Below are 26,092 nucleotides of genomic sequence, written 5' to 3'. Positions count from 1 at the left end.
TCTGAACAACTGCTGGTAGCATTTGCTGCAGGGGCAGAGGGGAAAGCTATTTCAAAACCAGCCATTTCTAAATGGATAAGCCATTGCATTCATTTCTGCTATAACCACCATGGAAAACCTATCCCCCAGGGGATCAGACCTCACTCCACCAGGGCTGCATCTACTTCTACAGCCTTTCTCAGAGGCGATCCTACCAGGGACCTCCTAGAAGCTGCTACCTGGAGTTCTGTACATACTTTCACCAAGCATTACCATTTGCCAATTTTCTCTAAATCCAGGACTGGCTTTGCCACTGCAATCTTGCAGGGCCTTATAGCTGCTCTTAATGCTATCTAAACTCTTCCTCCCAACCATAGCTTTGGGAATCTACCCAAATGTAATGACTGCAACAGTGAAACATGAAGAACATAGTACAGTTGTGTACACTTACCATAAATATAGATGTTTGAGTGTATTCACTGTTGCAGTACGTAACCCTCCCTCCTTCCCCCAAGCTTTTTTTTTTTTTTTTCAGAATTGCCAGCTAGGAGTCACCTCCTTGCTTTTCTTCCCTAGCCAGCTATGTGGTAGCGATGCTTCCCTCACCTCCCGTACTTCACTCCTGAAGGTCCCTCCCTGCATCTGGACTCTAAGAATTCACTCCTTCAAAACCTTTGATTTTCCAGGACACGTATACCTGCTAGTCTGGGCCATTCAAGGAAAACTACTGTTTGGACCCCATTTGTGTTCTCATCTGAATGTATGTAGTCTTGCACTAGACTTAAGCTAAGAATACCTATCTATGTTAGTTTGTCCTTCCGTGTGTGTGATTTAGCAGCCTACCGCAGTCCGTTATCACCCCCTCTCCCACCTGCATTCCGTAATTTCTGGTCCAGTAACTCTAGGTAGCTTATTCTAAAAAGGACTTACTTAAATTAGCCTCCCCTATCTTATTCATTTTCTAACTGCTATCCTTCCTTTCTACTCTAGGTGGCAGTACTCATACTTCTACAGCCTGTATCTTTTTGAACCCTAATGTCCAACATTACCTCTATCTGCCTGTAACTACCTAATAGCCTCCTAAATCTCTTTCCATACTGTCTGAATCCTAATCTACCCCCCCCCAACCTTAAACCAGCCAAGAGATATAACTCCACTATATTTGTCTTCCTTGTTCTTACATAAAGTAATACTTTATACAGGTTTTCTATCCATTAACATACAGGTTTTCTATCCATTAACATACTTACCTTCCTGTGAACAGCAGTGGCTGATACTTTTCCAGCTGGTCTCTCTCACTCTGTTGCTCCATCCCACTCCGTTCGCCCTTCGGGCTCACTCTGCTCCCCTACCCTGCCCCCAATTCTCACCCGCCCCCACTACTCTTACATTTATTCCACTACTAGACACACCCCCATCCTACTCCACTCCAATCAGATAGATATAGTCATAAACTCACCAAGCCCTTCTTATTGTACATCACACCCACTAATTAAGAAACCTACCTCCTCCCCTATTACTTAAGTCATACTACTACTCCCCACCTGTTCCTCCAATCTCCCTCCTACCTTCTTGCTCATCTCCCCAATCATCAAAATGTGTACAACATTCACCCCTTTGCAAGTTAAACTACTGATTATCTTAGCATTTCTATCTTCTTTTGTAAATACTTACCTCTTAACCTTCTATGAATACCCACTTTACTCTACTCTTCCATTTCCCTCTAAACACACCTCTACACCTATAACACCTCTCTCTCCTACCTTCTTAAATCTCACTACTCAAACCAGCTACCTATTAGCCAAATACCACAAGCCAGCACACTTCAAGTTTAGCAAACAAAAATCTAGGAAACTAATTGACTGCTTTTACAAACTTCTCCAGCCTAAATATTTTAAACTCCTCCACTCACTGTTGGATGGAGATATTCATCCTAACCCTGGCCCACACCATGCCAATACCAATGCCTATAAAAATCAAAACAAAGCTACTTCTTTATCCTCTACCATACCCACCCACTCTTTCTCCATTGCTCATCTCAATATACGAAGTATCTGTAATAAAATTACTGAAGTCCATACCCTTCTAGAAATCCACCAGTTCGATATTTTATGTTTAACTGAAACATGGCTAAAGCCTACCATTAAAGACAATGAAATCACCCCACCAGGGTATAACATCATTAGACTTGATCGCACTGCCAAAAAGGGAGGAGGGATAGCAATTCTCTATAAAGCACAATTCCAAATTAGTACTATAAATCTGATTTCTACCCTAGATTATAATGCCGAAGTTATCGGCTCCAAACTACAACTCAACCCTACTAAATCTATAAACATAATTTGTGCATATCTCCCTCCAGGCAATAACATTAACACACTAGAAAGTATCCTCAGTTCACTCGCCACCAACCTCCCTCAAGAAACATTAGTCTTGGGTGACTTTAACATTGATTGGAATTCCTGTAATAATACAAACCCCACCTCTCACATAAACCTACATGGCTTTACACAACTCATCAATTGTCCTACCAGAACTAATAAAACCAATAACTACGAAACTACATTAGACTGGATTCTTACTAATACCCCCAACAATCAGGTACCTTTCCAGATGATCTAAGTGACCACTCACTAACTTATGTCATTAGACATAAAACCAACCTAACTTTACCTACCACTTATAGAACATTACGTTCAAAAAATAAATTTAACTCTGAACATTTTCAAGCTGAACTAATACAATATAATTGATCCCCACTAAAATATCTCCCACTTAATGAAGCAGTAGAATACTTCAATTCTACATTCTTATCTATCCTGGATCATCATGCCCCAAGTCGTACTATTAGAACCAATGCTAAGGTAGCACCCTGGTTGACCAACAATACTAGGCAAAAAATCATTCTCAGAAACAAATCTTGGGCTAAATGGCATGCCACTAAGAATCTAACTGACCGCCAGAACTTCAGAGAGCTTAGAAACAGTACAAAAAAAGCCATCCTAACGGACAAAAAAAAAACTATTACCTTCAATTACAACAAACCTCCAAAAAGGAACCTAAAAAATTCTGGGCCAGTATTAATAACCTTTTATCTCCAGGCCAGTCTATTACACCTAACCCTCAGGACTCTAACCCAGAAAATCCCACACAGCCAATGACTTTAATTCTTTCTTCACTAATACTATCCAAACTCTTGCTAGTCACCTATCTCCCAACACCTCAAAGCTACTCTTACCTACTTTAAAACCACCTCCCTCCCTTCATCTACAACCTGTTTCTACCTCCTTTATCTCATCACTGCTCCAAAAATTAAAACCTACCACCCCCTCTGCAGATAAACTTCCTGCAGAATTCTTGCAAATAGGAGCCAAAGCTATTGCCTATCCTATTTCTATTCTGATAAATAGGTCTATAAACGAAGGAATCTTCCCTTCTATCTAGAAGATATCTCACATCATACCTCTACACAAAGGGGGAAACTCTAATGATTACTCAAATTTTCACCCCATAGCACTTCTATCACCTATAGCTAAAATCATGGAAAATGTATCCATAAACAGCTACTTAACCACCTTCTCCATAACAACCTACTTGCTAACTGTCAGCATAAATTTAGACCTTCCCACAGTACCACCACTGCTTTACTCTCCTTCACCAACTCCATCAACAATAACCGTAACAACAATAATTTATCATCTTCTGTCGTCATTGATTTATCTAAAGCTTTCGACATGGTTAATCACAAACTTCTTCTGCACATACTAAAATCTCTCACTTGATCCTCCTTCCTTAACTTGGTTTACATCTTACCTAGAAAACCGTCAGCAGGCAGTACTCTGGAAAAACTCACTATCTAATCTCCTTCCTATCTCTTTAGGTGTACCTCAAGGCTCTATCCTTGGCCCCCTTCTATTTTCTATCTTTATTAACGACCTCCAATCAGCTATTCCAAACACTACCTGCATACAATATGCAGATGATTCTACTATAATCTGTACTGCTACCTCTCAAACTGAACTTCAGGCTCTTACCCAAAAAGCTTTTACCTCTGTTGAACAATGGTTCTTAGACCATTGCCTACTCCTCAACCCTAAGAAAACCAAACTGTTATTATTCTCACCTACCCGTAAATCTACCCAGCTAAACTTCACTCTCACATCTACTTATAGTACTGTCATTTTTCCAGATTCAACTACAAAATTATTAGGAATAGCTATTGACAATAATCACAGCTTTGACACCCATATCAACAATACAATAAAATTAGTTAATAAAAAAAATAGGATTCCTTTACAGAATCAAACCCTTCCTTGCACCCATAGCAAGGACCACATTAGCCAGATCTCACCTAATATCTACTCTTCTATATGCTTCCCCCATTTACACTAATCTCTCCAAAAGCAACCTTAAGAAACTAGCTACATCTTACTATAATATTGCTCGATTTGCTACAGGATCCCCATTTAGAATTCACCACTGCCTGAACCTAAGACAACTAGGTTGGCTTGAACTCCCTAACCAGCTTGTACTTCAATAGCTCTTAGTGACTCACAAGATCCTATACCAACCAACTAAAATACCAATACTCTCCAACCTCATTTCACCATACAATAACCTGAAACATCTACGTTCTTCTAACAAACTACTGATTAATATACCCAAACCCAAAAACTCTGCAGGTGACTCCCTCTTTTCCAACTCTGTTGGAAAAATGTAGAACAAACTCCCCTCTGATATCTCATCTTTATCCTCTCTCCCACTTTTTTAAAAAGCAACTGAAAATGCATCTTAATAAACACTGGCTTTGTTCCTGCACCAACCCTGATTAACTTTCCTTCTTCCTCTCTCTCTTTTCTTCTTACATGATTCTTTCTCTTCTCCCGATATCCTGATAGCTCTCCCTCTTCATAACATCTATGTAGATATATGCTATCACATATACACTGTATGACTTTCATAATAAAAAAAAAAACAAAACTTTTTTTTGTTTTTAATACATCATATGATTACACTTTTGGTTTTTGCTCCTATCATATTTGTGTATTATGTGTATTACCTAGCTCTGTTTATAAATTTTAATCTTGTATTGCTATTTTCTATTTAACTTGTAATGACTGTTGGAGCTTTTCTCCCCGGGCCTCTACTGAAAATGGACATATATCCAGCTAGACTAGGCCGGTCAACAAATGTAAAATAAAAATAAATAAACTTCTTTTGGCTATACCTCTACTTTCCTTTACTATGCTTAAAAGCCTTTTTGGTGTATTTGCTTTTTTTTGTTGGAGGTATACCTTTGTGTTTTTATGTTTAATTGCTCCGCGTTAGGGGGGTACCTGACATCTGGGGCAAGAAAAACTGATGTAATGGCATCGGCTTCATGTTTTTATACTCCTGACGTCATGGAAGAAGGGACAGCAGCTGACGCAGGACCCAAGACTTTGTTAATCAGGCCGACTGAGGGCAACCTGCAAGCAGATTACCCAAATGTAATGACTGCAACAGTGAATACACTTGAACATCTACATTTATGGGAAGTGTACACAACTGTACTTTTTCTTTCCTAAATTTGAGAACAAAAATGAATATATATCTGTTAGATGTTCACAATTACGTTTTTACTTGCATAGAACAAAAAAAAATTAGGAAGACAGAGCAGTTGTTTGTGTCCTTGGCAGACACAAAATTGGGAAAATCAGTTGTGAAGGTTACATTAGCCAGATGGCTGACATTGCATATATGTAGGGAAAAAAATGTTTCCTAACTTTTCTGTAACTAGTCTAGTCCAGATACAGATTTGCTGTATCCTGGACTGTTTGTTAGCTTCTGAGATCTGCTAGATGTCCTTCAAGAATGCAACTGCAGTCATAACATATGGGTTGTCCTGCCTCAGGCAGCCCTCGGTCGGCCGGATTCCAAAGTCTGGGTCCGGCGTCGGCTGGTGTCGCCTCCTCTCCGACTTCAGAACGGCTGGAGTATAAAGGCATCGGCTGACGCCATCTTCTTCAGTCTTTCTTGCCGCGCGGTGCCCGAAGCAGAAGCAGTTCGCAAGTGCCGGTCGGTCAGCTCCTGTGTTTTTAGTACCGAAGTCATCTAAAAGCTAAGTACCCCGTTGGGGAACATTTTTTCTTGCCTCAGCCGATGTCAGAACAAATTGAGAAAGTTAATAATTGTTTGTCTTGTGGTAAACAAATACCTCATAAGGACTTCCATTCTTATTGCCTCCCTTGCCTGGGCCCAGACCACGACGTCTCGGCCTGTGCTGCCTGTGCTTGCTTTAATAAGCACACTCTCAGGCGCCGGGCAGAATTTGCCGAAGACTTTTTCTGCGAATCTTTCGCTTATATCATGCCGTCGGAACAACCGACATCTCAATCTACCAAAAAACGAAAGGATCGGGACCGACATCCTCGGCCCGCGTCCTCCACCGATACGCCTCCTAAACCCTCCGCGAGTGCTTCGGTCCCTTCGGAAGCGGTAATTCAACCGCTCCAGGCCGACGACACAGCGTTAACACGTCCTTCGGTCTCGGAGTCTACACCGGTGCCGGTTGTTGATTTTCCTCCAGAAACCGAAGTTCTGGATCTACCCAACACCATTCCTGTGGACAAGGTTACTCCTGCACGTGGGGCAGCTAGGCCTCCTGTATCCATGTCTGTCAAGGCCTTTGCACGTGCTAAGGCCGCCAGCCAGGCCAAGGCCCATCCTAAACCTACTGCCCAGGCCCCTTCTTCTGATAAACAGATCATGTCTCTTGCTGCAGATCTTATTTCTCTTATCAGGGGGTCTCAGCCTCATCCAGACAGAGGTTCTCAGCCGCCTGCAGAGAAAAGGCCCAGAACTGAGCAGGCCGACAACCTCTCTTCAGATGAAGCCTCTGGGGATTCTGAGCATTCAGATACCCAAGAAGAATCCTTCCAGGCCTATGAGGACTCTGATGCTGAGGAATCAATTCCCTCTGCCTCTCCTCCAGAGGATTTTTCGTTCGGTGAAGTCCTTCACTCTATGAGGAAGCATTTTAAATGGCAGGGTCAGGAATTCTCTGATTCCAGGAAAAGGCTACGTACCTTCCTCAAGCTACCCCAGCACAGACCTTTAGCTATCCCTCCAGTTTTGGATGTCCTGGATGATGTTTTCTCCGACTCCAGTGCTAACCCTGATTCTTTCCCTCCTGCTCCTGTCAAGCCAGACAGATATTATACGGTCCCTGACGCCCACAAACATCTCTTTAAGGCCCATTCTGTGGATCTAGAAACTATTTCACAGGGCCCCAAGGGAGTGGCTACTTCCACAGCCAAGAATCCACTGCCAGCGGATAGGGAAGCTAGGTCCCTGGAGAGATGGGGTAAAAAAGTTTATACCTCTACCACCCTGGCCATGAGGTCACTTAAATGCCTTTTTCATATGTTTCATTACCAGGATTTTTTACTGGATGATTTACAGAAAAAGCTAGCCTCTCCTGAGCCTATTGATAGAAAGGCATTGCAGGATCTAGTACATAACACTCAGCAGGTTAGCAATCATTTTCTTCAGTTTGGTTATGATGCATTGGAGGCTTCATGTAGGGCAGCTATGACTGGGGCTGTTATACGTAGACATGCTTGGTTAAAAGAACAGCCACTGCCAGACCATGTTAAAGTAAAGTTACTTGATGCACCTCTGGAAAAACAGAAGCTTTTTGGTGCTAATGCACAAGATGTGTTGAAGTCCATTGAGGAAAAAGCTAAATCAGTACAGACTGTCAAAGATTTCCTCCAGGTTCAGCCACCCAGATTCAGCAGGAATTGGCCTTCAAAGAATTGGTCCTTTCCAGACACTGACAAGTTTCAAAGGGGGAAAAACAGGCGTGCCCGAGGTAGAGGGCAATACCGAGGCTCCTACATGGGCCGCCAATGGCAACCACCAAATCAAAGAAGTGGCGCAGGCAGTCCAGCTGCACCACAAGGACAACCACAATGACTTGACTTTCATACCGTCTACAAAGGCTCAAAGAGAAGCACCTTTGGGCGGAAAATTATCCTTATTCTCAAAAAACTGGCATATCTTAACCAAGGACAACTGGATTCTGGATTTAATAGACAAAGGTTACAGATTCCACTTCCATACTTTACCAATAAGACAAGGCATGCCAAACCTGCCACTTCATCAAAGGGCAGAGGCACTCATTCAAGTTTCAAAGCTGTTAAATATAAAAACAATAGAAAAGGTCCCTCCACAGGAACAAGGCCAGGGATTTTATTCAAGACTGTTCCTTGTTCCAAGAAAGGAAAACAAATGGAGGCCTATACCGGACTTGTCTACTCTAAATACTTATCTCATTGTGCCAAAGTTCAAAATGCTGACGTTGCAGCAACTCCTTCCCATGCTGGGCAAGGGGTCTTGGCTGGTCACTCTGGACCTCAAGGAGGCATACCTGCATGTCCCAATCAGACAAAGCTGCAGAAGATACCTCAGATTTCTTGCAGGGACAGAGCATTATCAATTCTCAGCATTGCCGTTTGGCTTATCTACTGCGCCCAGAGTGTTCACGAAATGCCTGGCATCAGTAGTGGCACGCTGCAGACTCCAGGGGATTCAAATATACCCCTATCTGGATGACTGCCTCATACAAGCAGACAACAAACAAACCTTGATAGCAAACTTGAACTGTCATTCAGTTACTACAGGCCTTGGGATACACAGTCAACATTCAGAAATCAAGACTTCTGCCATCCCAACAGATTATTTTCCTAGGAGCCAAACTGGACACAAAAACACAAATGGCTTATCTCACAGAGGAAAAACAACAGCAGTTACCAGAGTACTTCAAAGGCCTAGCAAAGCTCTCCCAGCTGACTGCAAGGAAAATCCTGCAGGCCCTGGGGTTCATGGCATCTTGCATTCTTCTGATACCTTTGGCAAGACTTCATATGAGAAAGCTGCAATGGTACTTAAAAAGCTTATGGTCCCAACACAGCCAAAGCCTAGAGGACGTAAGCCCACTCATTCCATGTCTGCAAAGAGAATTTTTGTGGTGGGCTCAAACAAGTCAGTTAAACAAAGTCATGTCTTTCAACAAACCTCAAGCAGGTCAAACGATTACAACAGATGCCTCAGACCATGGATGGGGGGCGCACATGGAGGGCAGATGCATTCAAGGTCAATGGACACCAAGGGAAAGGCATCTGCACATAAACCAAAAAGAGATGTTGGCAGTGATACATGCAATCGAGACTTTTGAAAAATCACTTCAACAAGGACATTTGCTAATAAGGACAGACAACACCACTGTTATGTGGTATATAAATAAGCAGGGAGGCACTCATTCTTATCCCCTCTGCAGACTAACAATGATTCTCTGGGAAAAATCCCTAAGTCTGAAGATACATTTGCAATCCCAGTTTGTGCCAGGCAAGGACAATGTACTGGCGGACAAGCTGAGCAGAAATTTCTTGGATCCACACGAATGGATGCTGCATCCTCACATTTTCTCACAAGTAACAAGGACATGGGGAAGACCGGACATAGATCTCTTTGCTTCTCACATGAATCATCACCTGGAAAAGTTCTGTACAAGGACCCACCATCCTCTAGCCTGGAAAACGGATGCTCTCTCCTTCAGCTGGAATTCCCTAACAATTTATGCATTCCCTCCTCTACCACTGCTGACCAAGGTGATACTGAAGATCAAAGCAGAACAACCAACAGGCATTTTGATAGCTCCAGACTGGCCAAGGCAGCGCTGGTACACATTGCTGTTGAGCATAACTCGGACCAAACCGTGGCCTCTACCCCTATGGCCTCTGCTTCTAACACAACACAATTACAGGACTGTTCATCAAAACCTGAAAACATTGCATCTGACAGCCTGGAGGTTACCATAACTCCTTCCGATACCTCTCTTTCCAAAAAAGTTCAAGAGATCTTACTGGAAGCACGCAGACCTTCCACCAGAAAAACCTATTCAGCCAAGTGGAAGAGATTCATCATCTGGAATGCTAACAGGGGTCAGGATACAACAGTATTGAGTATACCTCAGATATTGGAATACTTGGCAGAAATGTTTCATACTGGTCTCTCATATTCTTCCGTAAAGATTCATGCCTCAGCAATCTCAGCAAAATACAATTGTGATCCACCTGTGTTTTCACATCCTTTGCTAAGACAGTTTCTAAGAGGGATAAAGAATATCAAACCTCCCAGGAAGCCGCCAGTACCTGCATGGGACCTCAATTTCATCTTGGAAAAATTAACTCTTCCTCCCTTTGAACCAGCAGCAACTTCAGAAATGCAGTTTCTCTCATGGAAAACGGTTTTCCTATTGGCAATCACATCAGCAAGAAGAGTCTCGGAGATACAGGCACTCATGGCAGTACCTCCTTTTCTTATTTTTCATCAGGACAGAGTCTCTCTAAGAACCAATCTTTCATTCATGCCAAAAGTAATTTCCAGGGTGTCTCTAAATCAAGCCATTCACCTGCCTACTTTCTTCCCCAATCCTCAAAACAGGGGGGAAGCACTGCTGCATACTTTGGACATACACAGGCAACTACGCTATTACTTGGACAGAACTAAGGCCACCAGAAAGTCTGACCAACTGCTTGTAGCCTATGCTGCTGGAGTACAAGGAAAAGCAATCTCCAAACAAACAATTTCCAAATGGATTGGACACTGCATCAGATTCTGCTATTCTTTTCATGGAAAAGGTGTGCCAGCCAATATTAGGCCACACTCCACCAGAGCTATAGCCACATCCACAGCTTTCCTAAGAGGAGTGGCTACAAAGGACATTCTAGAGGCTGCTACATGGAGCTACACCATCACTTTTAGTTCCAACCACCCCCAGCTTGGCTATGGTATTCAACCCATATGTTATGACTGCAGTTGCATTCTTGAAGGACATAGTACAGTTTTGTACCTACCATAAATGTAGATGTCCGATAGATATGCAACTGCAGTCGGATTTTCCCACCCTCCTACCCCTCTGCAACCTTCTTTATGGGTCCACTACCCCTATTCCTATTAGCTGGGGGTATCTCCTATGGTGTATCTGTTTATTACTGTTGTGCATGTCTGGAATTGTTTATCCATTCACCAAATTTAGCCTTCCCAGGAGGGCACCTCGCATCTGGGACAAGAAACACTGAAGAAGATGGCGTCGGCCGATGCCTTTATACTCCAGCCGTTCTGACGTCGGAGAGGAGGCGACACCAGCCGACGCCAGACCCAGACCCAGACTTTGGAATCTGGCCGACCGAGGGCTGCCTGAATGACTGCAGTTGCATATCTATTGGACATCTACATTTATGGTAGGTACAAAACTGTACTGTCTCTCCTCTCCTGCACTTTTGCTAGCTTATTAGTCTAGCACATTATCAGACTTCTTGTAGCAATTATTGTAGCACACAAGTGCTACCAGCACTAAATGTTCTACAAGAAAACTCCAGTACTAATTATTAATTCCCACCCCTCCAGGCATGTCTAAAAGTCAGTTCCCTCTGCTTTCTCCTATTAACCTGGTGAACATGGGCATCCTGAGGCAATGTAGCATCTGCCTCATGTACACTGATAATCCTCTCTAACCTCCACATAGTCAGACTTGCAAGAGATGCACTTATGTATGCAAATTGGAAGCCACACACACTCCAGCCAATGCTGGGATAGCTGGTTAATAGGAGAAGGTCATCACTTGCACCACACCACATGGAACACACATCCCTACAGAACACGCACCAGCACTGCCTTCACATAAAAGCACAAACCACACACCCACCTTCGCGGTGGCTGTCAATGAAAATCTACCCAAACAGCAGAGACCTCAAAAACAGAAACGCACTCGACCACAACACAACACTAATCACGAGACGCACAACTCTCATAAACAGTGTGCCACTCAACCAAAGCCCCTAAGGCAAAACAGCATGCCCAACACACTAGTCATAGGTGATTTGATAGTGAGGCATACTGATGTCCCACTCACTAGGTTGAATAAGGAAAAAGTAACAGTCAGCTGCCTGTCAGGTGCCCACACACTCAGGTCCCTTAACAACAGGTACAAATATGACTCTGTCATTGTACATGTGGGTGTGAATGACCTGAGACATACCTCCCTGGACTACATGAAAAGAGACATGGAGGAGCTCTCGGATTATGTAGCCCAGGTGGTTATGACCCTAGCCCTGAGAAGCCGCCTACCATCACCCAGAATTATACCACAGTACAAGCAGAAAATGATTGATTTCAACAATTGGCTAAGTTTCTGGTGGTGTTCTAAGGGGATCCAGTATCTGTCTGCCTGGGCTGACACAATTGACAGACCTCGATGCTTTGCCAGAGATGATCTGCATCTGTCACCCCTGGGCTTCTGGATACTGGCCAAGGCTCTTGCCACCCCTATAGTGCCTTTTTTAGGTGGTGTTCCCAAAGACCAAATTACCACCGTAACAGCTACAAACAAATGCAATCTGAGGGTCACGTTGCTCAGTGCTAGAAATTTAAATATCAAAATGTACTCGTTTGAAGCACTTCTTAAAATGGAGAACATTGAGATTTGTGCTGTAACAGAGACCTGGTTCAAGACACCAGAAAGCACCCCTGCACTACCAGGCTATAACTCATTCCACACCTTTCGGCCCCAGAACCTGGAACGAAGCTCCAAAGGCGGTGGTGTTTTCCTGTTCATAAAGGATGTGCACATCTCCAGACTGGTAGGCCAGCATAACGCATCAGAGATACTTCAGGAGTAGTTGACATTGGGTAAGACAGCAATTTAGGTTGTAGCCTGCTACAGGTCCCCAACCTTGTCCCAAGAATCACACTCCACGTTCCTAAGCACCCTGGAGAATATCAGGGTCCAACTTAACACTCTGTCATACTGGGCGACTTCAACTACCCCTCCATTAACTGGGAAAGTTACTAATGTATCAATTTACTTGCCCAATGTTTCCTGGAATTCATTAATTCCAATGCCCTGGACCAGCTCGTTCTTACCCCCACTAGAGGTAGAAATATCCTTGACCTGGTCATTACTAAGATGGGCGACTGTTGCTGTATACCAATAGTCAACTCTTCCCTGGATAGATCCGACCACAAACTAATCACCCCCGCAAAGGTAACCACCATGAAAAACTTTTCCAAAGCTAACTTTGGACTCCTAAAAAACAGAGGTGGCTAACCTCACGACACCCATGCAATTGGAGAACGGCTGCATGACAGTCAAATCATACACTAATGCCCTGTATGAACACATACAAAAATGTATGGATCTCGCCATACCCAATAGACCCAAGACGCTCTCCTCCAAAAAAAGGAAGCCAATCTGGTGGTCCCCTGGCATAAACAAACTCTACAACAGAAGGAGGAAACTGATGCGGAATATGTTGAAGTCCCAAGACTGGAAAAACTCCCTTATCAGCCTCAACAAAAAGTTGAGATCCCTCATCAAATCCTCTAAGTCTAGCTATGAAAGCAGAATTGCAGCAGATAGTAAAGACAACCACAAGGCCTTCTGTTATGTAAAGACTCTCCACGGCAATACCCAGATTTGCTTGGAGCTATTGCACAATGGCACCTCCTATAACGAGCCAGCAGATATTGCCAATATATTGGCCAACACATTCAGTGCCAACTTTACCCCTCTCTCGCCCACCAAAGGACTAAACACAATACCAGTAGATTGCCAGGCACCCATTATTACTGCTGCACAGATTAAAACAGCACTGTCCAAGGCCAAGAATACAGCTTCTGTGAGACCTGACATCCGTGGCTGTGTTCTACATGAACTAGAGAGTGAACTGGCACCTCACCTATGTTCCCTGTTAAATCACAGCCTCACCTTAGACTTTCTCTCTACCGAATGGCGCACTGCTGCAGTCATCCCTCTCCACAAAGGAGGAGCGACTACATACCCTGGGAACTATCACGCCATTAGCCTGATGAGTCTGATATGCAAAGTTATGGATTGCATCTTTATGGACCTAATGAACAAGGATGTAGGGAATCTCCAAACTCTGGATCCCACACAGTTTGATTTTGTGAAGGGTAGATCATGCCTGCTCAATCTGGTTGGCTACTTTGAGTCGGTCACCAGAGCTGTGGATGAAGGCAAGGTGGTTCATACAGCCTACCTTGATCTGGCCAAGGCCTTTGATACCATTCCTCACTCAGGAGTCATAGAAAAACTCACTAAGCTAGGTAGGTTGCAAACTGGCTCACAGATAGAACCTATAGTGTGAAAGTAGCTGACTCCAAGTCAGAATGCCGACTAATCACGAGTAGACTCCCACAGGGTTCGGTCCTGAGTCCCCTCATGTTTGGTATCTACTTCTTTGAAGTCAGGCCAACACGAAGGGACTCTGGCTGACAAAGTTCTCAGATGATTGCAAATTGGGTGCCATAATTAACTCCCCAAGTGATGTTGACATCCTACAAAAAGGCCTCACTGAGACCGACTGGTGTCAGAACCATGGCCTTGAGCTCGGTGCCAAAAAATGGGTCGTCATCCCCTTTGGGAAAAACCCGTTTCCCATGAATTACCACATCGATGATAGTCCACTGAGCACAGAAGGCATTTTAAGAGATCTGGGAACACAGGTTGACAGCAACCTCTCTTTTTTGACCACCACATTGCCACTGTGGTCAGAAAGTCCCGAGTGGCACATCTCATTACTAAGGGTTTTGCATCCAGGAAGAAAGAGGTCATTGTCTCCCTCTACTCTTCCCTCATTAGGCCAATCATAGAGTACAGTGCCGCATTTGGCATGTACCTCACTAGACACCTGCAGCAACTGGAGAGGCCGCAAAAGTACCTCACAAAGAGGATCCTAGGCCTTAAACACTTGTCCTATATGGACAGACTCGAAACTCCAGCTATTCTCTGTCTCATATCGCCTACTTAGAGGCGATGTCTGCTTGATTTACAAAGCCATGTCTAATCCAGCTCTGTTACATCTAAAGAAATCCCAATCCCTCCACACTGCACGCTCCAAAGACATCAACCTCATTACCACAGTCAACAGAACAAGCTGGAGGGACATGTTCATAACCCAGAGGCTGCCCATGCTATGCAATAGACTTCCCATACATTTCAAGCAGAGCACCTCACTGGCCCTCTTCAAGAGAAATCTTGATGAGTGGGTGGGAAATAGAAAATTCATCCCAGGGATCACTCCAGTGGCTCTACTCAACAGAGGCACTGGGAACTAAGGTCGGGTATCATGATGCCAGGATAATCCTATGGGCTAAGCTTGTAAAGGCTGCAGGGCCATTACCCTAGTACACACCTATGAACCTCTAGCATTCATCACATAAATCTAACAGGTTAGCGCTTTCACATACTGCTTCCTCAGACCTTAAAAATTCAAATGCTGCAGTTGCACTCTTTAAAATCTGCAACAGTCAAGGGCGAGCCCTTCACTTAATCATTTAAAGGGAAACAACTTTATTTTCTACCTACTGCCAACACAATATAAAACAATAAATATACATACGTTATCCCTGAACATTGACACTAAAAAACTGTCATTATAACAGATATAACAGTACATAATCAAAACCTTAAAACACTACACATATGTCATTGGGCATACATTCAAAATTAAAACTATTCTACCTAAAACTTTCAGAATAAATCAGCTCACATATTAGCCATTCTACCTATATATAAAAAATAAATGTAAAATTTCGGAGCAATCAAAGGATATATACATCCTACAAAACAATTTCTAGACGGAACATAAATGTACATTTCACTATCCATAAATGTGATGGAGTCAAAAGGGAGTCATGGGCACAAACTCAATATATCTCATCCTATCTTTGCTTTTAGATTCTGACAAGTCTAGGATTCCATGTAGATGTTTAGAAATTCTCCTTGGCCCAGTTACACAGGATTACATTTCTGAGTTGTCTTTAGACATCTCTCAGCAAAATGCTTTTTTGACACACAAGATGGTGTATTGGAAACCTTCCTCAGCGTATCAAGTCCAGCTTGGACTTCAGCGAGACAACATCTCAGGATACTGGATTTTATAGCTTCTGTGATTCTCAAGATTACTCTCACCATGCTGCACATGAGAAAAATTATAAACAAAACATAAACAAGCAACATTTTTTACAACTATAAAGAAACACCTGTACAAGTCAGTACTACTGCTAACACTCAAGAGCCTTGCATAAAAACCTTCCAACGACTTCAAAAACAGTAAAACAAAAACAAGGTTCGTATAAGGACATCAGATTATAAATTAACAATTAAGCAATTATTCCTCCAGAAAATCTTTTTAGTTGCACTCCATATTCAAGCCAGCAGGCTTTAGAGTACCACACTTTAAAATATAAGTAGATTCTTTTAACAGTATTAAGTCCTTAATATCTTTACCTCCCCTTTATCTTAGATTGACACTTTCTAAGACAGAAGCTGTCAGTCCCATCACATTGTTTATGAAAGAAAGATAACGAAATGGGTGGCAACTGGACTTGCTGGTTTATTACGTTTAATGATTGTACTACGCTCCTGTATCTTTGTTTTAAACCTTCTTGAAGCTTGTCCAGTATAATATAAATTACACAGACATGAGAAAGATTTAGTGGTTTCTAAAAATATATACATCTGTATACTTATGTATATCTGTATGTTCTGAGTTTTGTCAAAAAGGGTCTGCAGTAGTGGAGACTACAGATAGAAGCAAATGCAGGTATCACCTTTTCTCTTCTACTTCCAAGCCAATCTGTAATTACAGACTCATTCGATTTCACTTGGGCCGCAGTTTCTGTTGGGGTAAAGGTTCTAGGTGTGTGGAACTTCTCAAAGTAAAGCAGATCAGTGCCAGAGATGTTGGCTGTGATCATCCTTAACTCATTACAGCTGAGTGATACTTCCAGATGTTTCTGCAGTTGCATCCTACTGATGCCCTTGGGTATTAAATGTTTTGTTCATTTTTGCATTAATAATTCATAAAACAGGCTACATACAAAGTATTTAAAGATTTAATTTTAAAACTTACACAATGGCAAACACAACTGTGTTGATATTTGACTTATGTCTAGTGCAAGTAAAGATATATTAATTCATATAATATTTATTTATATTGTATTGTCATGTGTGTCATGTTTTTCTGAATGTCTTGACCACAAAGTAGCACAGACAGAAAACTCTACCTTTATGAAAGCAGTCAGCTGGATGAAAAAATACTCAGCTGTAAGTGTGTAAGTTGAGTGGTTATTGAGATATTGTAATTCATTTACAACATATTACAAACATAATTATGACTGTTTAATATGTCTTAACTTCCACGGTGGTGTAGCGGTAGCATTGTTGCTTCACAGCAAGAGGTTCTCCTGTTCGATTCTCGGCTTGGGTTGGTAGTGCCTTCTGTGTGGAGTCTGCATGTCCTCCCCGAGGTCGAGTGGGCATTCGAAAGACATGTGTTGAATGGGCGTGCCTTCATTAAAGGTTGGGCATCGGGCTGGCAACTCGACACCATAAAAACCAACTGCCAATCATTAGCGGACCGGAGTTCCGCTGTGGCGACCGCTAACCGGGAAAAGCCAAAAGACAAACAAACAAACAACAATGTGTCTTAAATCCACTTTAAGACCTAGAACCTAAAAAATACATCATAAAATAGTTTGTGCTGAAGTGTGTGCCATTTCCCCTTCCTCAGTAACCCCTACTGTTCCAGAGGTGTGTACATTTGTTTGAAATTTGAGGACATAATTTGATTCTAGCAAAAACATTAGCTCCGCCCATTGGAAGTTACAGTGCAGATTTTCAGAGCTCCAATGGAGTGAATGAGTTAAAATGTTATCTTTGGTCCCCTGGACTACTTTAGGTTATTACAGGCAGCACCACAGTGATGTGCTACATAATCAAGGGTTCACCAGGTCTTACCTTCTGTGTAGGCTGGCTATGATGACTTGAGAGGGCATTTGCCTCCATATCCCCTTTCATAGGACATTCGAAGCTTTGATAGGTTTGAAGTGAGGGCTTTATCATTCCCAGTTTATTTTATTTATTTTTGGGGGCTTTGTTGACTGGGCTTGTCCCACTAGGCACGTGGTCTCTTGTTAGGTGAAACCCAAGATGGCATTCACACTGACTAGGAGAAATTTGGCTGGGACATTGAGGAAATTTCCCTGCTGGTTTCAGTTGAGTGCCATGGGATCTTTTAAATCATCTGAGCTACTGCCAGCCTAGGCAGATCCAACGTCATCTTTTTAGATCTCATGTGAAGGATGACTCTTGACTTCTTTGTCCTTGGATTTGGCTACTGCTCCCACGGTATTACCCAAGTACTTGACTCAGCATATTGTTTGACAGACCAAGGTCTTTCTGGTTTCTCCCAGGGAAAGGTGTAGAGAAAGAGAGCGTTTAATTTTACCATGATTTTTTTTTTTTTTTTTTTTTTTTAGTACGTCTTGTATCCCTCTCTCTTCCCCCAACCTCCCTAAAAGTATAAACTGATCCAGAGCAGTGGTATTGTGGGGGACCCAGCTAGATTCTACCAGATGGAACAAGTAGAATCTCTGGCACAGTATTTCTTGGATATGCTGTGGCAATATCCGGTGCCTGTGCATTCTGTGGTACATTACATGGTGTTTATAAGAGTCATGGTCTCCCTCAAGGCTCCATGTAAGGAAATTACAGTGGTAACGCAAAGGTATTTGAAGTAGCATGATTATTCCCTAGAGGCGATTATTTTTGTTGCTCCTTTTTTAAGGCAGGAGCTAATATGGTGGGTCCAGCAGGTTGAGAACAATCAGGATATGCCTTTAAACCAAACACTCAAGAACCAATGCTCTGATTCACATCATAAATGAAGACCAAACAGATTTTATATAATAGACGTACCTATGATAACATTCAAAGAATATTAACTCTAAAAGATATTATAAACAGAAATAAACAAGAAGCTCTTATAGTGTCATTAGATATTGAAAAAGCCTTTGATGATTAAACTGGGATTACTTATACAAAGCCTTAGAACTTTTTGATTTCCCCACTCCCTTTATCACTTTGATAAAAAATATATACAAAAATAATCTTGCATATGTAAAACTTGGACCATTCACCTCAGAAGCTATAGAGATAACCAAAGGCACAAAAAAGGGTTGTCCGATGTCCACAATTCTGTTTGCATTAGCTATGGAACTATTTGCTTCTTCAATACGTAGTAACTCTAAAATAAAAGGCATAGATTTTTATTGTCAATTTAACTTCAAGATTATGCTATTTGCAGCTGATGTTCTTCTCACCCTGTTTCAAAAGATTCCGTAAAAGAGTTAGATACACAAGTCGAGAAATTCTGTTCAATCTCAGGGCTTCATTTTAACAAAATAAAATCTAAGTATATGATTCTGAACAAAAATAATTTTTTATCAAACACTTATTTAATAGGTAAACAAATCTCCAATATAAATTATTTAGGAATTACCCTATACAAAAATGTAGAAAAAAACACTAACTGCAAATTATGGAGAAATCATAAGCATTATAAAAACCCATATTGCAAAATGGAATACAATATACCTGAAATTTGAAGATAGTTTACAATTAATAAAAATGATATTACTTAAAAAAATAATATATATAGCTCAAGCGATTCCTGTACCAAATAAACAAATACTAAAAGAAATACACTTCTATTAAAATTGCTCTGGTATCCCAACAGGAACAGAATAGCTTACACCCATCATATTAGACCTTGGGGGGGGGGGGGGGGGGGGGGAGGGATTCATTTCCCAGATAGTCATAAATCACAGCCTCATCCTTCAGAACACTTATAAACTGGATAGACCCAAGTTGTTATTCCAATTGGAAAACTCTTCACACCACTATATTCTTAATTGAAAATAATATAACTAAAAATCTCATGTTAAACAATCAAAATAATAAGTTGTGGCATCGTAAGTATTAATTTTCAATATAATATACCCAAACCAACTAATGTAAATTATATAAACTATATTTATAACTTCTTTAGAAAATTTATAAACAATACAGATATAAAATTGTGGATAGAATTACTAATACCATTCACTTCTACAAAAAGCTTCATCAACAAGATGCATAAAAATATTTTCATGAATTGGGAGACAAAAAAAAATATTTGTTGGCAACATTGTATAAATAACCAGAAAGTATTAGATTTTCAACACATACTAAACACATATGACTTCACAAACAATGTCTGGCTAGTTTTGCAAAGTGTAATATCACTTGCACAAGATCTATGCAGAATAATCAACAACTCCTCGTTTAAAACAAGTCCCAAAATAAAGCTAATATTTGAAATTATTTACAACAACCATAATCTGACAAATGTAACCTCAAAACGTTATAAAATTATAATGAATTATAAAGTTAAAACTCATCAAAATGACTGGAATGTCATTGCAAAGGGTCACACAATAAATTTATTAATGGAAATTAATTCACAATTTGGAAGATATAGATTTGGAAGTTTTTGCATAGATCATTTCTTGCTCCTAGCATATTAGCCAAGTTTAACTCTACCAAAGAAGTTACATGTTGGAGATGTGAAGCAAACTGGATGCATATGCTATACGATTGTATAAAACTCAAAAAATATTGGGAATAAGTACATTTCTTCAAGCTACATTCACAGACACATTTATATTAACAAAATCTATAATTTTGTTAAATGTTAATGAAAAAATAGAAATGAACAACAATTTTTATCTATTATGGGCTGTGTTGGCTGTAGCAAGGAAATGCATTACAAGAAAGTGGAAATCATCATCTGAACCAACAGTTTAAAATTTTTTTGTCTCTCTCGAAAGAAACAACTTTGATGTAAAGCAAGATCAAGGAACGGAGAATTCTGCCAAAAGTTTGGAGTAGCAATCCCTGGAATAAGATACTATCTCTAATTGACAGTTTAAAAATTATTTCAGCAGACACTTAATGACAAGGAAAGGAAGAAGAAACTTGTTTTCATTCTATGCAAATATTTTCACAGTATGATTTGTTTTTATAATTTAATTTTATTCAGGATAAATGTGAATAATGTACATAGTTTATGATTTGTGTTTTTATTGTTATATATAATTCACAGTTATTACAATAGTAAAACTAATAAAATCTTAAAAGAAGACAAACAAAGGCTTTCCAGGTATTTAATAGGTTCATAGGTTAGTACTAAGCTAACTGCCCTTGCGAGCCATTTTAAGCTTAGCCAATTATCCCTTGTGAGACTCAAACCCTGCACCTTGTCTTTGTAAGGCAAACACCTTAACCATTAGGCCAGCCTCCTTAATGCTATGGATCCACATTAAAATATTTATTTTCCCTCAAAAAAAAAAAAAAGAACAAGGCTCTGACCACAGATGCTTCAGACACAGCCCAAGGCACCCACTCGAAGAAATTTTGGGTTTATTGCAACTGGTAAAGGCAGCACAAGAGAGGCCTTGGTATGAAGGAGGTGATGGTGGTGGTCAAGGCTGCCTGGCTCCTCAAGCCCATTTTGAGGCTGAGAGTCCTAGATACAGTGATGTGATACATAAACAGGAAGGGACATGCTTCTGTCCCCTATGCAAGCTGGCAACAAAAACTTAGGAGATGGCCTTGGAGTCAGATATCTACTTAAGGACCTCCTACTTCTTGTCCCAGTAGTATTTCATGGTAGATAAGCTGAGTATAACTGAAGCAGATCGCAAGAGATGGATGCCTGACAGGAATGCATTTCTGTAAGTAGTCTACAGAAGCGGTATACTAGAAATAGTCCTGTTTGCTGCTCTGAGCAACTGATAACTGAAAAAGTTCTCCTTCAGAACACTAGATATAAAGGCAGATTTTTTTTATTCTGTTGAGCAGGTCTGTTTCTCTATACATTCCCTCTAATCCCCAGAATGATTATAAAAAGAAAAAAATGAAAAAAGAGATGCCAGAGATTATTTTCATAGCTTCGTTTTGGTCAAGGCAACTTTCGTCCATCATGTCTTCTAATGCAAATTGTACAGAGAAACCCTGTACTCCACTCAGTATGTAAACCTGTTGACTCAGCTGTAGGGGTCCTTAAGTACTCCAGACTTTCCACACTGCTGCTGAGCTCAGCCTCAGTTAAGGACTTGGGCCTACACCATTCTTCTACTTTGGTGGATGGCAAGGGCCTGGAGGAAGGTAAAGCCCTTCCCACTTTGGTGGGTATTTCCCAGGATAGTCTCACAACTCAAACATGTGATCCCAGGGTGTGGCTTTTTTTAGTCACATCTACTCAGGGAGTGCGTGAAGTTGAGGTTTGCCTCTCCTGAACCTTTCCTCAGGCATAGCAGCAACCTTTGGACACAGATTAGAAGAGGAGATGCATTTTGTTGCCCCCCCCCCCCTAAACAGCTTGTAGCTCAAGCCGATTGTTTAGTAGGAGCTTTAGATTCTTAAAACGGATCACATTTTTAAGGAATATGACTTGAGATTTATTTATTTATTTATTTGATGTTTGTTGACCAGGATAGTCCAACTGGGTCAAAGCCCTTTTTCAGCGGAGGCCCAGGGAGAAAAGCTCCAAAGTACAAATAATAACATAGATCATTATTACAGTACATTTGCAATACAATGAGAATTACAATAACAATTACAAGGCTCCAAAGCAAAAGCTATAACAGTTTAGGAATATGGTAAGTGTGTGATGCAATGAGATTGTTAGGAGAAGCATTTACAATGATGAGGGCAGAAAGATTTGATCACAGTTGGTGTTTTAAGCAGATAGTAATACAAGTGACATATACAAGAGGGATAGTAAAACATTCAGTGAGATTAACAAGCTTGAGGGATTGCATACAATGTGCAGATCAGCCAGAAAGACAAGTGGTGAACAGGAGGAGGAGTAGGTTTTAAGACTGTACTGTGGAGGTGAAGAATAGAGGAGTGATGTTAGGTTAATGGAAAAGTACAGCAGAAGTCAGAGATGCTAAGTGAAGTAGGCTGAAGGGAATCTGGAAGTAATCTGCTTCTTAGCAGGAGGAAGGTAAGAGAAAGCTAGCATAAGATAAAAAGGCAGGGGGTGAGTAATTTAGAGTAAGATAAGAATTGAGAGTTGGCATGAAGTGGAAAGGAATATGATAGGTATGTAGAACATGAGGAGGAAGGTAGGGGAGAAGAGGAGTGAGCCAGAGTAGGACTAGATTCAGGGAGGGAGATTACAGAGACATATCCTGAGGTTGAATAGTTATTGTTTGAACGAGTCCTTAAATTTATAGGTCTGGGGTATGCTTCTAAGGGTCAATGGAAGCTTGTTCCATTGGATGGCTGGTGAGTAGCTGTAAAGATTCTGACTTGCAGAACTGTTAAGTTTGTGTATTTGTAGAAGGTGTTGGTCAGGGATCCTGCGAGAGATCTGCATCAACCTTGGCAAAAGCCCTGCCACCACGTGCTGGATCCATAGCACCCAATATGTAATGTGTGACATATGCCTGCTAACCCTTGCACTAGACATTCTCTTAGCTTATGTCTTGAACTGAGGGCAAGCATCTCCCTTCCCTCATAGGCTCCTGTTGTGACTTTGAGGATCTGGAGTATATATCTAAGACAGGCGAGGACAGTGAAACCCCCCCCTTTTTTCTTTTCCTTGATGGTTCTTGTAGTGAAGAGCTTGATGCTCATGTAATCCAGCAATGAATGGCCTTTGTATTTCAGCCTCCTAGGATCTTTCTTTGATAGCTCCACTACCAGTGCCCAGTCATCCCATTTGTTTTGAGGGTATGAGGGCTGGGTGTCCCAGGGTAAGGCAGAGCCCTGTGGGTCCATTCATTCTTGATTGAAAATCCTAATTGGCTGTTTGTTCCCTGGCAAGAGTAGGATGGTAGTGGAGGCCTACCCTCTATTCCTGAGAGTACCCTCGCTCTCTCTCTTACCACAGCATCGCCTTCAAACTATGATATAGTTGTCTCTCTGGGAAGTTGTCTGGGAAGCGTACCTTCAAATGCTGAGGTCCCTTTGGCTGCCATTGAAAGATGCATTGTGACAAAGTGGGTTTGGTAGGCTTAAAATTCACCAGGTAACATTTGGTGCTCATGATAGATTTCACCCTTGTGACAAGACAGAACTGCCTCTCTTCGCAGAAGGTGGATGAGCCAGTAGTGGCTCTTCACTCCCATTCTCTCTATTCGTCTGCTGCAGGCATGCATGACGGTATTCAAAAGCTGGTTGTCTAAAGCATAGTCTTTGCTTTATTTCTGTGTGCCACAGAGTTGACTTCTAGATTGCCATTGCATTTCTGTTCCTTCCTTCAGAAATGTATAGTTGTGCAGCTGGTGAAAAGCATGGAGTTGCCTAGGACATACTTTTTGGAGCCAGTTATCAGGGATGATGTCTTGGAAGCATGAGGACACCCTGTAAAACCACCCAGCTGAATGGAGTCCTTTCTTCATGAATTATCCTTGAGCAAGTTCTTGTGTTTTTGGGATCTGAAATGCGTGACTGTTAGCCCATTTGGTGTCTAAGCCCTGCTGTCTCAGTGCTGTTGAAGTTTATCCCTTGGGAGATGCAGTCTTTTGGTGACTGGTCAAGTCTGTTCATATCTCAAACTTCAGTGTTTTCATGGGTAGTGAACTATGCCTGTTACTTCACAGCAATTATTTGTCCTTTAGGGTTAATGTGTTTGTATTTGCAAATGGATTCCAAATTGTCCTTGAAGTACTCCAGCTACATCTACTTTACTATTTTTTTTAAGCTGGGTTACAAACCAAGATAGTGTGAACACTTTACTCTCTGAATTTGGATATCCATGTCTGGTTTTACCTAAAGTGTGTGTCTGACTTGAAGAGAACAAACGGCAATTTCATTTACTTACTCCAGAGAGTAAAAGGCTCTTCTTCTGCCAGGTGACTTAACTCCCCATTCAAATAAGAAGGTGGCTACCTCCATTGCTTGCTTCAGGAGTCTTTGTTGTAGCAGGCATGTATGACATGGCCACTTTATCTTCTTTGCCCTTTTTCACCAAACATTACTGTTTGGAATCTCACTTCAGGATGTAGACTTATTTTTGCATTCTGTTATTTCAGAATTCTAAAGTTGCTCTTTGAGCTGTTGCCTGACTCCATCCATCTAGGTGGTTGGTGTGTGAGGCATAACCCAATGATACTACCCATCAAGGAGGATCTCCAGTTTGTTATAGCAAATACAATTCTTATAGTATTGTTTGATACACAAAGGACTCCATATTTGGTTACAGGCACCCTTCTGCCACCCCTATGTGAGTGGACTGACCTTCATTCAATTTTAACTGTTCATATATATGCTAGTTTATTATTTCTTAATGGTATTGGTGCCAAGTCTTCATTTTAATTTCTTTACTTATGAGAAGTGTGCTTGCTAGTGGATGAGATTGAACTGATAAGTTCTGGGATTAGGCACACACACGTAGTTGACATTTGAGTGTATGTATTACTTTGTGTGCAGTCCTTTCAAAGAAAGTTTTCAACATTAATCACTGGAAAATAATAATTCAGTCACAGGCTGTAAAGAAGATCCTGTTGTGGATAACTGATATGGCAAGAAGGTAATTAAGTGGACTGGTAGAAATGCCCCTGTAAAATAGCTGATGTTTGAACTGAATGTAGAAGGCTAAAGGTAAGTTAAGATGGATATTAAAAAAAAATACATATACTTTTAATGCAGTTTATGCCTTGGTAACAGAGAATGCTGTTGTGTAGCTTATTGTTTGTCTGGTGACGTCTTTTTATGTTGCAGATCAAGTCAAGAGGAAGATTTTGGTCCTCGATCTGGACGAAACATTAATTCACTCTCATCACGATGGAGTGTTGCGGCCAACAGTCCGACCTGGGACACCACCAGATTTTATTTTAAAGGTAAGGATTATTTTTTTTTTTTGCTAAGTAGGTTGAACATGAGACCCCAAACGAGAGTGTGCCAATGTTCAGATGACCCTGCCACTTCACAACTAGCTGTAGGAACACCGTTATTGTAGAACACCCTTATTGTCCTTAGATCACAGCTATCGTAACACCTGGGATAAAATCCCTATTAGTCCCAACACTGTCCTGCTGGGGAACTCCACTTTTACCAGTGGATTGGCTGATATGCACTGCTGATACTGGGCATGCCTAACATTTCATTAACATTGTAAATGCTGATTCTTACCAACATACTAGGGAG

General features: G+C 41.3%; 1 protein-coding gene across 1 annotated transcript in view; it reads left to right on the top strand.

Moving 5' to 3' along the window:
- The window catches only part of CTDNEP1 (CTD nuclear envelope phosphatase 1), a 770,907-nt gene that overhangs the window by 295,412 nt on the left and 449,403 nt on the right, over window positions 1-26,092 (top strand). Inside the window, exon 3 of the mRNA XM_044076710.1 lies at window positions 25,667-25,785. Within this exon, the coding sequence (XP_043932645.1) occupies window positions 25,667-25,785 (119 nt within the window). The remainder of the gene's footprint in view (window positions 1-25,666; window positions 25,786-26,092) is intronic.

The sequence above is a fragment of the Protopterus annectens genome, chromosome 7.part0 (assembly GCF_019279795.1).
Source record: "Protopterus annectens isolate FY-2018-M chromosome 7.part0, PAN1.0, whole genome shotgun sequence".
Lineage (NCBI taxonomy): Eukaryota > Metazoa > Chordata > Ceratodontiformes > Protopteridae > Protopterus > Protopterus annectens.
The sequence above is the reverse complement of the archived record's forward strand: the minus strand, read 5'-3'. Positions and strand labels throughout refer to the sequence as shown.